Raw genomic sequence first — 14,370 nt, forward strand, 5'->3', positions numbered from 1 at the left:
GGTAAAAGGGGATCTAAAGGCTTAAGATACTCGGGGTGTGTTATTTCGGGGTGGAATTTACACACTCGTGGGCTCGTAGCCGAGGAATTCGGTCGTAAAACGAGCCATGGGTCCTGGGGGAAGCAACGACCGCCAGAGGGTCCTCGTTTTCCTCGAGCGTTGCACCCGCTCAACTTTGGCTATCCGTGGCCGGGGCCAATAATGTGGAATAGTCCGCAACGACGGCAGGGCGATCTTATCAGCGGTGCAACGTGTACGGGAGCGAACCACGAGGTTATCGTGTCATCATGACTCGGCCCGTTCGACGCTTCGGCCGCGCTTTCGACGCCAGTTCTTGGAGTCTTACCATGCTCGACGGGCGTCGTCCACGGAAAGTCTCGCGCAGAGAATAGTCTCCTCCATACCCGGGAAAACCATTGTCCGAGGTACGTGACAGCGATATTACCCGAGAAAAATTATTAACCGATCGATAAGCGCCACTTCCGTATCTATCGAGCCATCGGTACTGGAATAATCAATTGTAACATCGGCGCGATAAGATAGGGTTACTTCGGCAGGGGAATCTCTTGTCAACAAAATTCGCGTCCAACAGGGTACCTGGATAATTGTATATCGCGCGATGATAGCGTCATGACGGGTGCATCAGTGGTGCGCCAGGATTAGCCTGCATTGGCGATAATGGATCGATAAATCCTCCCCTCTTGACCCAAATCGTTGCGTTCTCCCTCGGTTAGGAAATGCCGTATGAATTATTAAAAAGAATTACAGGGCCCTGCAAAACGGAATGTATCTTAATTATGCCAAACATGGGTCCACGATAAGTTCTCCCGATTGAGAAATAAATATTTATCGAATCGATGCGCCGAATTTTGGCGTTAAGTATCCGGCGTTACTCGCGCATGCTTTTAAACGTATTTGGCGCGAAACTCCACCGAGTTGCCTGATTTTTTCCCGAGTTCCTGGGAATAAATGAATGTAAATAAAAACGGAGGACTGGAAGATATTAAACGCGGGCGCTAATAAGATGTTGAGTGACATTCGTGCCCTCGATTGCACGCAATCGTGGAAATCACGCGAGAAGCCTCGAGACGAGTGATCATTAAACGGCCCAGCTTCCCCCACCGAGCGGTACTGCAGAAATGCGCGGTAGATCCGCGCAGTGGCGCGTCGGCCGACCCGAAGGCCGTAGACCGTGACGTCAGAAACGCGTTCGAAACTCCCTGAATTGATGGAGCGCGAGCCAATCGTATTCCCGCGCTCCAACGGAAAGCGCGGTCCGTAGGGAAATCCTGCCGGACGACATAACCTCGAAACTCGTTAAACGGAACCAGGTGCCATGACTCGGCGTTAACGCGTGCGCGAAATAGGTATTCCTCGGCGTGGGGAACAACGAGGGACAATGGCGGCCGTTTAACGGCGCCGCCGCGAGCAAGGTCTGATCGTTCTCGAGTCCCTCCATTCGGAAGTCGCGGCACTAACGTTAACGAGTTCGACATCTTAAAATGCGCTAAACGCCTCCTGTATATAAAAGAATCGGGGGACGGAATCAAAAATTCCAGAAGGAAGAAGAACTCGACGTAGGGGAATGATATAACTCCGGAGTTTACCTCGGTAAGCGTAATTTTAAACGTTATCGACGACAGATACGTGGACGCCGATAATTCGAGGTTCGATCCGTTTTAGAAAAACAGAAGTCAGGACGTTGGTTCGTCCGTTTGCACGACCAATGCGAGGCCGCGCTTCAAGAGGAGGGTAAAATTAGAAATCGCTGAGAATCGAAGTCTGACACGAGGAAATATCCGCGTTCCGAATAATTCCGTGAACCACCGGTTGGATAAAGTCGAAGCTCGCGTTTAAAGAGGCTGCCAACATCGGCGGCCTTCCTACTGGAGAAGGCCCGATAAGCGGAGCGAGAGAGAGGGGGGCGCTCAGCGAGGACGGGGAATAAATCTAGTCATCGTTCCATAGCGGAACAGTCCACGCGAGTACGCAGCTTCGAGAAGAGGTTCCTCTTGCGGTAGGTCCGCGCGTCATCGGTAGGCCATCTTGGTCGGTCGAAGATTCAGCCGCGAGGTTACGTCGAAGTCACCCGGAGTGCGTTTATCGTGGGCGAATACGTACGCGCCGAAAATTTCATTCCGACCGACGTTTCCTTCGAAATGACGCACGCGGTTAAACGCGAGTTCGATCGCGCCGCGCTATGTGCGACTCCGTGGGACTTCGGCCTTGGCTCGGCCTCGCGTCTCGCCGTCTCTCTCGGGCCCCCGGGCCCGCCGCGAGCGCCCTCTCTCCTTCTCGCGCGACGTTCCGCTTCTCTCTCGGGAAATCTGCAAAAACCGCTCGCGAGGCTCGGCCCTGCGTCAATATTTATAGGGCCGGGCCGCGTCATCCCTTAAAAGCCCTTAACGGCTCCCCGAGGTGGCGGTAAGTTCGTCTCTCTCCGAGGGTCTCGAATGCGTCGGCGTCTCGCTCGCTCCCGCGGTGCTCCGGATTCCGGCGACGCTCTCTCGACGGGGCTTCCCTTCAATTGCCGCGCGGGAATGCCGGGAGTGTACGGAAACGCGCGGCGTAATAAATTTGAGCCTCTCGTACCTACACTCCGAGCGCGGCGAGGCGCGGCGAGGCGCGCCGCGTCCTCGACTCGGACGAGCGACGAGTGAAATTTGAATTTTCTTCCCGTATTTCTCGGCTTCTTTTTCTCCGTCTTATTCTCTCTCTCTCTCTCTCTCTCTTTTTCTTTCCTTTTTCTCCTTTTCACCTCCGAGGGATTTGCGCCTTTGTGACGGATCGCCCTGTCGCTTCTATGCGGCACGTGCTCCCGTGGGACGTAATTACTCGCACAAATTTCCTGACGTAGTCGCCGGAAATTCTTCGAATAGTCGTGGCTCTTTTCGAGAGGATAACGTGGAGTGGTTTTGAATGAAAAGAAAAAAAAAAATTACTTCACGCTTCCGACCGTTCCTCTTTTTCATTATTTTCAATACACTCGGAATCCCGTACGATCGATCGCCCAAAGATAATAGCTTCACCCGCGGAATTTACTTCCTGATACGAGGTACTCGATATGTCATCGATTATTCTCCTTTCCGCGAAACTCGTCGAGATAATCGCCGTCTCTGGAAGCGGGCCTGGTTAACGTCGTTAATAAAGCATATCATAATTGCATTTGCAGATAGAGCGAGTGCGCGCCCTCGCTAAGCCGCGTTAATCGATCTTGGTTTATTTCGCCAGTGACCCTTGATTTAACTTAAGCTTTTGACTCTCACCCGAACTTGACTCGAGCTCCGTTTCTTGCCGCGGTTCCTTTCATGTCTTACAAAACGAATTTTCGGACCCTTCAAAATTTGCCGAAACTCCCAATCGGTCGGTACGAAGCTCAAAGGCGGTTTTCATTTTAACTTGGAAAGTTTTAACCTTCGATCATCCGAAATGGGAGAAATTATCCGAGTCGATTGTTAACTTCTATTTGGACTTGGATGATTCGAACTTTTCGAGTTACTCTTCGACGATACTCTGGGAGACTCCACGTGCCTTCGTTTTGCAAATAGCGTTTAAAAAGAGGTAATCGTACCTCGCCTTACGTCACGGGTTTTAGTGCTCGGCAGCTACCACTCGCGTACCAGGAAACTCGAGAAGAACGATTACTTGCGAGAAACTCGAAGCAAAAAATATAGATGACGTTGCACGCTTGATCGTAGACAAGTCGCGTGTCTCGTCCGGGGACGAGACAATCGTAAGAAGCCACGACGGGAAAGAAAAATGAAAACGACTAAACGCGGTTTCGTCCGAGACAATCGTCAAATCTCCCGCTCGCGCCGCGACCGACCGGAGGAAAAAAAAAATATATAAACGACACCCGAGCAACCTCCCCTAGCTGACCAGTAACCCCTGATGGTTCGCATTTCAGGAAATGTCGTCGGCGAAGCAGTACACGAGGGAGGAGGTGAACAAGTCGAACGGCACGGGGAAGACGCTGGTAATAATTCACGACAAGGTGTACGACGTGACGGTCTTCCTGAACGAGCACCCCGGGGGCGAGGAGGTCCTGCTGGACCACGGGGGTAAGGACGCCTCGGAGGACTTCGACGACGTCGGCCACTCGGAGGACGCCCAAGTGCTCATGAAGCAGTATATGATCGGGGAGCTGGTGGAGGCCGAGAAGACGAACAAGACCCCGAAGAAGGGCTGGGTGGCGGGCTCCAGCTCGAAGAACCCGGAAAAGGACAAGTACGTCTCGGGTCCAGGACTTCCGTTCTACTTGCTCGTCGTGGGACTCCTCGCCGTCCTCTTCGCCATCTACTACTTGCGCTAGCGATACCTCCGTTCTCTCTCCCTTATCGCGTATATTTATCTCATTTTTTTCCCCTCCCGTCGAGGACGATTCCCCCCGGTGAGTGCGTAAACGTACGACGGGAGATGTTAACAAACTGCGTCGAGGGGGAATCGGACCCCGAGTCCCGTTCTTATCACGGTGCTCTAGGTTCCTTAAGTGCCCTGGTTATCGTGCGCGGGTATCCGTGGAGCCTCGAAGGAGTGGCCGAGGAAACGTCGCCCCCTTTTTGTCCCGAGAATACCCTCTCGACGTCCTTTGCCGTCGGTTCTTCGGACCGGAGCGACTAACGCGCTTCTTTTTCCCGACGATGAAGCCGTCCATTGTGGCGGTCGTTACGCAAAGTGCGTAGGAAACGTACCGAGCTGGGTATTCTCGGTATGCGGCACGACGTAGAGCGCGAATTCCCGTTTTATGGGGTATTATACCGTGTTTAGCGTGTACGCGATGGTAACGCACCGACATTTGCATGGAAACGGTCCCTTGTTCTTGATACAACGGTTCGGCTCTCTTCTTATCGCCGGGAACACTCGTGTTCCGAGAAGGGCACCGGAGTTCGTTTTGTTCCCCACGTTTCCCATTGGCCGGCCACTTTTGCCGTTATTACTCGGCTGGCATTCGTCATAACGCGAACGCCGTTAAGTAAGAATTGTACAGAGAGGAGGACGTCCCGTTGGACTAACGGGAAACAACGCGTCAACGACAAACTGCTCTTGTCGGTGCGCCGTACTTTAAGTGGATAATAAAACTAGGTGAAAAGGAAAGATTACCGGATTTCCGCGGCTATGGGAAATTATTCCCCGGATCCGCTAAATCGAGTTCGACTTCGCGCGGCATATCGGGGAGGTGTATTTTATACAACTCCACGTGCGAATAACGCGAGAATTTCGCGAGAGTAACGCCGAAATCCACCCTCCGCATAGGTGCATTACTCAAAACCCTATCAGCCAGTGATCAATAAGTTAGACCGGGGAGGAAAAAAAAAGAACCCCGGCGGAACGAAACAGTGATAAAAAGAGATTCCGATACCGGGAGCAAAAAGTCGGCAGCGTTCCCCCTAGCTCGCGTTTTTACGTATTTTCCTAGCATGGCCGTCAAAGTGTAGATCGACATAGGCCGAGTACATCCCCGAATGCGCTGGTGCGCCTTTCTTTCTCTCCTCTTCCAACCTTTCCTTCTTTTTTTACGGGGAGACTAAATTTCCGCAATTCCCGCTCACGGCCTCGGCGTTCCCGTTAATTTGCACTTGAAAAACATCGACCGACTCCCGGAATTCCTCACTCGTATGGTTTGTCGATCTCCTGCCTCCATTGCCTCCCCCCACCGGAAAGAAGAAACGAGCATTGTCCGTGCCGCGAAAAGGGAAACGGGCGCCGAGGGCGTCGCTCGCTCGCTAATAATTAATCGGATAAGTCGGGGGCCCGTTAATGGCCGCGGTGTGATCGCGGCCGAGCAACTGGAGCGCGAGAATTTAACAACGCGAAGGGGAGGAGAAACCCCCGAGAGAGGAGGAAGAGCGATGATAATAAAAGAGAGCGCGAGAGAGATGGTTACGCTCGTCATGAAATTTGATTTTGACGCGGTTGACAAATGATTGCCACCCCGACCGCGAAACGACGACCCGGCGCCTCGATTTCGAATTATTTTTCCACCCTCGAAAAAGGGAAGGAAGGGACGACCCATCGAATCGTCGGAGGACCATCCGCCATTAAGGGGACGTAAAGTCGGTGACAACCCCACTATAGGACACGATAGCCAGGATCATGGCGGTAAAAAGTGCACTTTTGTCTCTCGGGGAAGTCAACATTGAAATGGGTCGAGGGTCGACTAGTTTTGATGGAGCGAATCCCTGTAATTCCAGGATGGATTTTCATTGTCTCGCGGCGTGTCGATATAAAAGATAAGGATATGGGATACATCTTCTTCGAGTTCTAAGCAGGAAGTAATTAGTTTTACTTTCGGACGTATGGAACGATTTTCTTACCGAGCGAAATGTCGATCTGGATGTTAGGGATGTGGGATATCTTCTATGAGCTCTAGGTTGGGAGTAATTATTTTTAAATTTGGGCGGAAGGAATGACTTTTTCTTTCATGGTACAGGGTTGGAATGGCGTCGGGATTTGAGGACGACGCGAGTCCGACAGATCCGCGGAAACCGTCATTAAAATGGGGACGAATCGCGAGCAGGGCATAAAGACGGCGATAAAAGCGCAGTATTTCCACCGTGACATATTCCGCCGTTTGGTGCGCCGTGCCAAGTACTCGTCGAGCCTTGTCGTTTTTTTCCTTCCTTGACGATACCGATTGCCAAATGCGATGGCGCGCATGACGCCTATTCCGGGGTGCGCGACGATTCCCGAGAGACGGTACGCAATTAATGGATAATAAATCACATTTTCCGTATCGATGGCGTCCAACGTTGGCGAGCGAACTTCGGGATAATGATAAACGCAATTACACGTTAAAGTGCAATTACGTGTCCGACACTGCGCCCAGATGTTAGGTACTGTCAAATGGCTGATTATACCAAATGCTTCGACGGCGAAACTTCGGTCTAATTGCTCCGTCAAGTTTCTAATGGAACAATTGAATTACACCGGGCTCGTTCAACCAGTTAGCCCCGGCGCTCGTTCTTTACGGATTTGTAAGCTGCAAGCTGCAAGCTGCAAGCTGCGAGCCGAGAGGATTGCGATCCAAAGGAGAGGACGTCCGCGCCCGGTAAAATCAGTTTTCTTTGGACTTAAAGGCCTCACCCGAGACCCGGCCATTTCGATGGCGATTAAACCCCGGCCCCATAGACCTCGGCAAGTGAGGATAAAGCTCGAGTGCACCCTTTACGGGTGCGTTAATGCGAGATCGATAAGCCCGGCCGCCTCCTTCGGGCATTCTTAATCACCGGAGGATTAATTTTATGTCCGGCCAGATCGTCACTTCCCTCGGGATAATTCCCCGGTCTAAATCTTACGAAAGAGCAACGAGGTACTTAACATTTTTCTAGACTTTAATTATAAAAAGAAAAAAAAAATTAACGCTTCCACAACAAGGATTATTAATATCCGAATTCCCCGCGACACATCTCACCTTGACACCGGACATATTAGATAACTCAAGATGCCCTCGATATTCCCCGGTTTTATTTCCTGCTACCGTGCACCCGATGCAGGCTATAAAAGCGTAGGACGCCGTGAAAAAAAAAAAGGGAAAAAAAACGAGAAAAAACAGGAACGAGATCCACCATACCCCGAGAGTAGGACCGTGATAACGGCGATCCCCCCGGCTCTCGCCTTATCCGCCCTTCGACATAATGGAAACATATTTCTTCCCCGTGGGATATCGCGTAAGAGGGATATGCCGGGACTTCGGCAATTATCGCTCCGCCTGGAACTGCATAAAACTGCATAAAGGAGAGGCCGCGCGATACATGTACACCAGGAGGTGCAGTTGGAGGAGGTCATGGTGAGCGCATGTCTCGGATAACGTCGAACGTACGTATAAAGTACGTACGCCTCGCTTTGAGCCCCGTTATTGCGAGCTCACGTCTCAACTTTTATTTATAAAGCCAGACCTCGCGTCTTGCCAACCCCCCCGAGGAACCCAGAAGAGTGCATTTGTTCTCGGAAAGTCCCCGCTTTATCCTGGAAACGAGTTTCGCGACTTCGTTTCCCCCTTAATATGTAAATAAAGAAAATGAAGAGAAAGGAAGAAAAAAAAGAAGAGAGAAACACGGGGAAAATGGAATAAAACCGACGACGCATTACGGGAAATGCATATATTTCCTTGCCTGAAAACGATATTCAAGGTGACGTGAAACACGTCGAGGGATATGATCGACGTCGGTAAAACGGAGTTCACGTTCGAATATATATCGACAGCCGCGTCGAGTTATACAATTCCGTGCAGTACCGTTTCCGTACAATAATTATTAAGAAATCCAAGTGAAACTCCAGAAATTCCCTGGATTCACGATTTTCTTACGAGTCCACTTGCTCGAGGGAAGTTCACGTCACCTTAATACCCCCGCGGAATTTAGGGCTGAATTGATAGTCGGAGCGATAACACGAGGGCTTATCGAATGCAAGTCAAGGTGGAAAGTCTTGCTAGTCGTCCAAATCAGAATTCGATGCACGACTCGCTCCGAATCGACGTCGAGGGAGTCGTCGGGGGGAACGCAAATGCGCTAATAAAACGCAAAGAAAGAGAGACCGCGAAGAAACGGGCGAGAAGGGGATGGCGGGGTGGGGGCGAGAATACGTCGTTTATCCGCCGATTCGGGGGAACTCAATTACTTATCGATACTTCGTTTCCCCGACAGCTCCCTCAGGAGGGGAGGAAAGGACATCGGGCGATCATCGATGTTTTCCACTCGCGTAATATACGGATCTCGAAAAATAGAGAGGCGACGGAAAGGCGGGGAAAAAAACAACAGCAGGAAAAAGTGGAGGGAAAAAAAGGGCGGAAGTGCGTCGAGAGATGTGTATATAGGTATTTATGTATACGCCTATGTATTCGCGTATATATGTGCCTCCGCCTGATTCAGGCCGTATTTCTTTCTCCACCCACGTTCGATAACGATTCCCCCGCACATTCCCGAAAGTCCATAGCTTTCGCGACGGGAATTTCGAGCGATCGGCCCGAAAACAAGTCGTCCGTTACGAAAGCCAAGAGACGTTCCTCGGATTTCTCGCGTTACGTCACCCCATAAGAGAATCGGCTATATACCTCGACGGTCCATTATTTAACCCTTTGCGATCGGCAAATTTCTCTGATGGGAGTACCATCTAGTCGGAGCAAATTTAGCACATGACGCACATCTTGCCCCTATAAAATAATTTCCTCCACCATTTGAGGGATTAATGACATCATGCCGCCAGGTTGGCGGCACCGACTTCTACGACTTGCGAATGCCGCCACTGTGGCGGCATCACCGCAAAGGGTTAAACGCATTCGTTCTAAAATTCGGCGATGGGATTGGTTCAGTGTACGGGTTCCGTGGACGAGTCCGGGAACCTGCCAATTCATTTCCAGTGCAAGAGGTTGATTGAATTTTTGCAGTTCATTTTTTACTTCACTCCAGGCGAGCTTAACTCGTCCCAAGGCGACGGGTTTTCGGGCGCCGCTTCCGGGCGTTTTCGGGAGATATCCTGATTTAACCCCCAGCAGGTGGAGGCGGAGGGAGGTCGTCCATAAAACTGCAGGGAGATGAATTAAAATCTTGGCCTGCCGCCCGGTGCTAATGGACCGGGCATTCGCTCTCGGATGCCCGATTGGCCAGATGCCGGGAAAAGGTTGGGAAAAGCCATCGCGAAGGTTGCGCCGCTTCCTCCGCTTCGCTACTTATTACACTTTCCCGGCATTTCTTGAAATTGCTTACCGCGCATTTTTTCTCCCTCTCTTTTTTAACTCGTCGAGCGACCCAGTTCGTTACGAGGAGCCTGGAGGGACGTCTCCTCTACCCGGTCCGTTCTTATCAGGAACGGCGACGAAGTCAGGGGAAAACCTTGATTTTCCCGAAAACTTTCCGACGCGGGTAGCTTCGTCGTTACGTGACGAGAAGAAATCAAATCTTGGCCGAACGTCCCGCTCTGCCGATTGGGGGACTTCTTTTCAACTAATTTCTAACGTACACGGCTGCGGACAAAAAGGATCCAACAAATGTCACATCTTCGCGGATACTCGTACCTCCCATGGCCCGAGACAAAGTTTCAGGGAAAACCTCGAACTTCCCCCAGACTCCGCAGCCTCGCCAACCGTTAACGCGACGAGAAGCGAATTAAAAAAGCAGGCCTTAGGTGCCGTCCCTAATGGGCTCGCGATTCCCTTCGCCCAGATGCCAGGAGAAGGGAAGCACGCGAGGAGCAAAGTCGGGGGGTCCCTTCCCTCCACCCCATAACTCCCGTCCCGGCTCGGACCCAGGGGAGTATATCTCCCGTATACGTGGAAGCTGTTGACGCACCAGCGTTTACTCCCTTTTAGGTGGAGGCGCCCATCTTACTCTTATTGTCACTCTCTCTCTTCTCGAGTCTACTTTCCTGCCCCCTCGGCAGCGAGCCAAACTGGCGCAATGCTCGGTTCGGCAGTATATATATATACGCCCTCTCCCGGATCGTGGCCAATCGAATCCCGCTTTCCCGTTCATCTTCCCGGGAGCTTACGTCGGTGGCCAACTGACGTCCCTGTATGCCCCCCCAGGAAACCGAGAGAGGAGAGGAGAGCTTTCAAAGGGAACCGACGGATACCATCGAGCGCGTGGGATTAAATTTACCGGCCGATATGAATGGACAGCCGATATTACCGGTACGTCCCTGTCGGACGTATCGGAAACGAGGAACGTCGAGTTCCCCATAAAAAAAAAAAAGAAAAGAAGTTAGGAAGAAAACGGGGGATCTTGTCAAAATATCCCCCGAAGGAGCAACGCCGACCAAAGTCGGCGGCTTTGAGTTTCGAGACTTCTCCCTTCGCCGCAAAAAACGGGGGGGCACATCTCGAGGAATCCGCGACCCTCTCCTCCCCCCGTTGTTATTCATCCCTAATGAGGGGAACGAGGGAAATTATTGTTCGCTCGCAATTACTCTCGGTACCTCGGTACCCCGGGCACTGGTACCCTCAATGCCGAACCGGGTAACAATGCAGTTAGCGAGAAGATTCCGCCTCCGCTTCGCAATAAAGTCTTATATTCACGGCAAGTTTGTGGCTCCACGTCGTTTCCACTGTCTTCTCCTTCCAACCCCCCGCCCCCTCATGGAATAAAACGAACGGCGGTTTCGCTAGTTTCCAAGTTTCCGCGGGGACCGAAAACCCAGAGCTGCGCCTTCGACCCTCGCGACCCTGTTGATAACGCGATTCGGTTCAAACCGCGAAATTGCAAAGCACCGAATACTTACATTAAAGTGCCAAGTGGGTGTAAAAGAGAAACCGAAGAAGCCAGAGAAAAAAATACGGGACTTTCCGTATACCCTCCATATTTATATCGTGAATCATTCGAATCAATTCAGGACAGTTTGGGAAAAAGCCTCACGAATTCTGAGGCTTGAGTGTCCAATTTTTTTCCTCCCCTTTTAAAGGGATTTGGCGAAAAAAAAAAACGCGAAAAAATATCGTAGAACGTAGACGCAATTAATCGTCGGTCCTCCGTGGTCTGGAATTTTTTTTGGGGGGGAGGTCGGAACTATTCAGTCGGAATCTGCTGATGAACTCCCGAGGTAGGTGAATAATTTCGGTGGTCGGGCAAGGTAATTAGGAACTATGTCGTGCCCGAGCGGACTCGGCCAGTACGGAGAAGTACAGGACCGGGTGGGGGGTGGTATAGTTCGGCTCCCACGAGCAAAATTATCGAACGCAGCTAGCCCGGGCTCGGCGAATAACGAGGCCAAGAGGCCATCTAATATCGATATATGGGTGGGTATGTATGGACAACCCCCTCCCCCATCGGCGAAGGGGAGCCGACAAACCCCGCCAGAGATCGGCCAAGTTGGACCGTTCGATGGGGCCGAGCAGACGGAAAACTGCTGGCGGAACTTCGATTTTGTTTACTGGTTCTCTCGCGACCCCTCGCGATTCCTTCGCTTCCGCTTCCCCCGGCGATTCTCTAGCTTGGTTCGATCCCTCCGAGCTGCCGGAAACGAGGAAGGGGAATGCTCCGGAGGGCACTAAACCGTGCTCTCCCTTCTTCCAGCAAGTGCAAACCGAGTGGCTTCTCAACTCCGAGCGACGGAGAAATTTTCACTTGGTTTGCGTAATTTCTTTCTTTTTTTTTTTCCTTTTTTTTTTTAGAGAGAGATTAACATAGATATCCGTAAACCTTCCTGCGAGCCCTGCCGCGAACCCCGCCCGACTGGCTTTTCAAACCCGACAAACTTGGGAGAAATTTACCTCAGTCCACGTAACTTTTTTTTCCCCTTTTATCTTCCCGAAATTAAAAAATATAAACCGCGAAGCCCAACCCCGAATAACTTTCCGACCTCGGGAGAAATTTTCCCCGGTTCGGGTGATTCCTTTAAAAAAAAAAAATCAGCACATCATAATCCCCGTTTAGATGTTTCTTCCCCCGACCGAAGCACAACCCCAAGTAGCGTTCCATCCCCGCGAGTTCGAGGGTAACTTATTTTTTTTTAGCAATTAAAAATTGTTTCGCAGGTTCCAGGGTGAGAAGCACGGAGGAGCTGGATCGATTCGGCTCTCACGGGCGTTCAGTAATAATTACTATCGGACGCAGCTACCCTCGGCTTAGCAAATAACGAAGCCAAGAGGGTGCTTAATATCCACGTATCCACACATCCGGCATCGGCGAAAGGGAGCGCAAATTGGAGATATTCGACCGTCCCGGAAACGAGGAGGGAAATTCGAAAATTGACTCGGGGGGGGGTTCCCCTGGAGTATTTACAATTTTTTCATCGTTCCCGCCCCTTTTCCTTCAACAAACAACTTCGGGGTTGGGCAGAGAGGCGTGGTTATTCCAAGATGAGGTAAACGAGTACTCGGAGGTACATCGATGCGCGATTTTTTTTTTTTTTTATTAATTTTCATTTTACGGTATTTTTTATTAACGGCCGTTCGATTGCTTCTACGGGGAGACGAGTCCAGGAAAGAGGAAACTCGCGATTCCAATAGGATCAGGGTTCTCCAGGAACCCGAAGAGAACCCCTGGAGGAAACCCAACTCGAAACTCGAAGCACCGACAGGCTCCGCGAGAAATCGAGAACCAAGAGGGAGGAATTCGAGCCTCTGGTATCGACGCTGAACGGCTTGAACTCCACTCCTGTAATTCTTCTAGGCGAAATTGAATATCTCGCAAGACGCTTCCCTACAACTCTATTTCCCCGGGGATGAGAGATTCCCGGAGGAACGCCGGGAATCGAATCGTACCCCGGGAAATTCCCAAAGGGGACATTTAAATGCGACATAACTTTACTCGCCGAGCACCTAACATCGGACACGATACGTAAATCGCTCGGGAGAGGACAGTCCCTTTTGAATCAAAAAAAGGTTTTTAAAGTCAAAAAAGGTACGCCTCTGAAACGCCATTTTTATCTCCACCATGCCACAAACCCTCATCCAACAAATGACCCCCTTCCCGAAGAAACGGAAATTGCAAAAGCCGCAAATTCGGTCACCCTTCAAGCCGCTCCTCGGTCAGCGTGGCTTAACCCAAGGGGTCGGTCGAAAGGCTCGCCAGACTTCGCGGCCCACAGGGAAGAAATCAGAAGCGCCCCTCCCCCCTCACGAATGGAATCCCGGGTTAAATGAAGCCACCCCTTTGAGAGGCCTCTCCGAAAAAACCGCGGCAGCAGCAAAGTGGGCAAGATTACCGAGCAATTTCCTCGAGCACGCCCTCTACGAGGAGAGCCCGGCCACGAGGAGGCCGCCTCTCTTCGGGTCGTCTTTTATCGAACGACGCCGGAAATAAGGCGGCGGCGTAGGAGGCGTCGAACTTCGGGTCCGGGTCTCGGAAATTGTGAGGCGAAAGCACTCCCGAAGGAGAGGAGGCCGATGAAACCGAAGAGGTCGAAGGAACCGCAGAGCGGGTCTCGTAAACGCGCCGGAAGTCCCCCGTACCCTCCACACCCCGAAGCAATGCCACCCCTCTTCGGGGTGACCCGCGCAGGCTAATATCGCTAAAAGCTTTTTAATAAACAGTTTCCCGAGGCAACACCGATGGAGGATCGCGGGGGAGACCCCGAGGGTGGTCCCACCCCCAGCGACCCCCGGGGGAGGTTCGCGTCTTGACAACCGAGACATCCCTTAGTCGGGGGTGCACCACCCCCTCTAAGGGACACCTAAGGCGACTCGTGTGTCAAACCCCCCCCGGGAGGTGATATCGGGGCTGCCCCCGTAAAGGGATGTTTATTTTTCCGAAAACGCCCCCTCTCCCCCCGAAGGAGGCCCTTCGCCTTCCGGGGTGGCGAACTTTGCGGCGCCTGTAAGAACGATAAATAACGACGCTACCCCAGCAGCCCCTGTAAACGGCGACACCTTACACCATGGTGAAAACCCCAAAGCCCTGAAGCTCGAAGGGGGTGCGTAACGTCGATGCGAGTGCAGAG

The 14,370-nt window shown here is 51.8% G+C and overlaps 2 protein-coding genes across 9 annotated transcripts in view; one reads left to right on the top strand and one right to left on the bottom strand.

Moving 5' to 3' along the window:
* LOC105695562 (heterogeneous nuclear ribonucleoprotein K) overlaps positions 1 to 14,370 on the bottom strand; it is a 110,005-nt gene that overhangs the window by 15,860 nt on the left and 79,775 nt on the right. The gene's annotated exons all lie outside the window — the stretch shown is intronic.
* On the top strand, positions 285 to 7,344 carry LOC105695567 (cytochrome b5). 3 transcript variants are annotated; one of them, XM_012417220.2, is made up of 2 exons: positions 285 to 425; positions 3,908 to 5,315. In XM_012417220.2, exon 2 carries the CDS (start codon positions 3,911 to 3,913, stop codon positions 4,310 to 4,312), a length of 402 nt encoding a protein of 133 aa, XP_012272643.1. In that variant the 5' UTR covers positions 285 to 425; positions 3,908 to 3,910; the 3' UTR covers positions 4,313 to 5,315. The 3 variants fall into 3 exon arrangements, with proteins under 3 accessions (XP_012272643.1, XP_012272645.1, XP_012272644.1); XM_012417222.2 differs by lacking the exon at positions 285 to 425 and adding an exon at positions 1,248 to 1,611 and having other exon boundaries at positions 3,908 to 7,344; XM_012417221.2 differs by lacking the exon at positions 285 to 425 and adding an exon at positions 1,743 to 2,017 and having other exon boundaries at positions 3,908 to 7,344.

This window comes from Orussus abietinus, unplaced genomic scaffold (genome assembly GCF_000612105.2).
Source record: "Orussus abietinus isolate OABI.00-Male unplaced genomic scaffold, Oabi_2.0 scaffold4, whole genome shotgun sequence".
NCBI lineage: Eukaryota > Metazoa > Arthropoda > Insecta > Hymenoptera > Orussidae > Orussus > Orussus abietinus.

Bases quoted from the DNA above. Each gene is read 5' to 3' on its own strand.
- LOC105695567 (XM_012417220.2), top strand. From the start codon at position 3,911: ATGTCGTCGGCGAAGCAGTACACGAGGGAGGAGGTGAACAAGTCGAAC.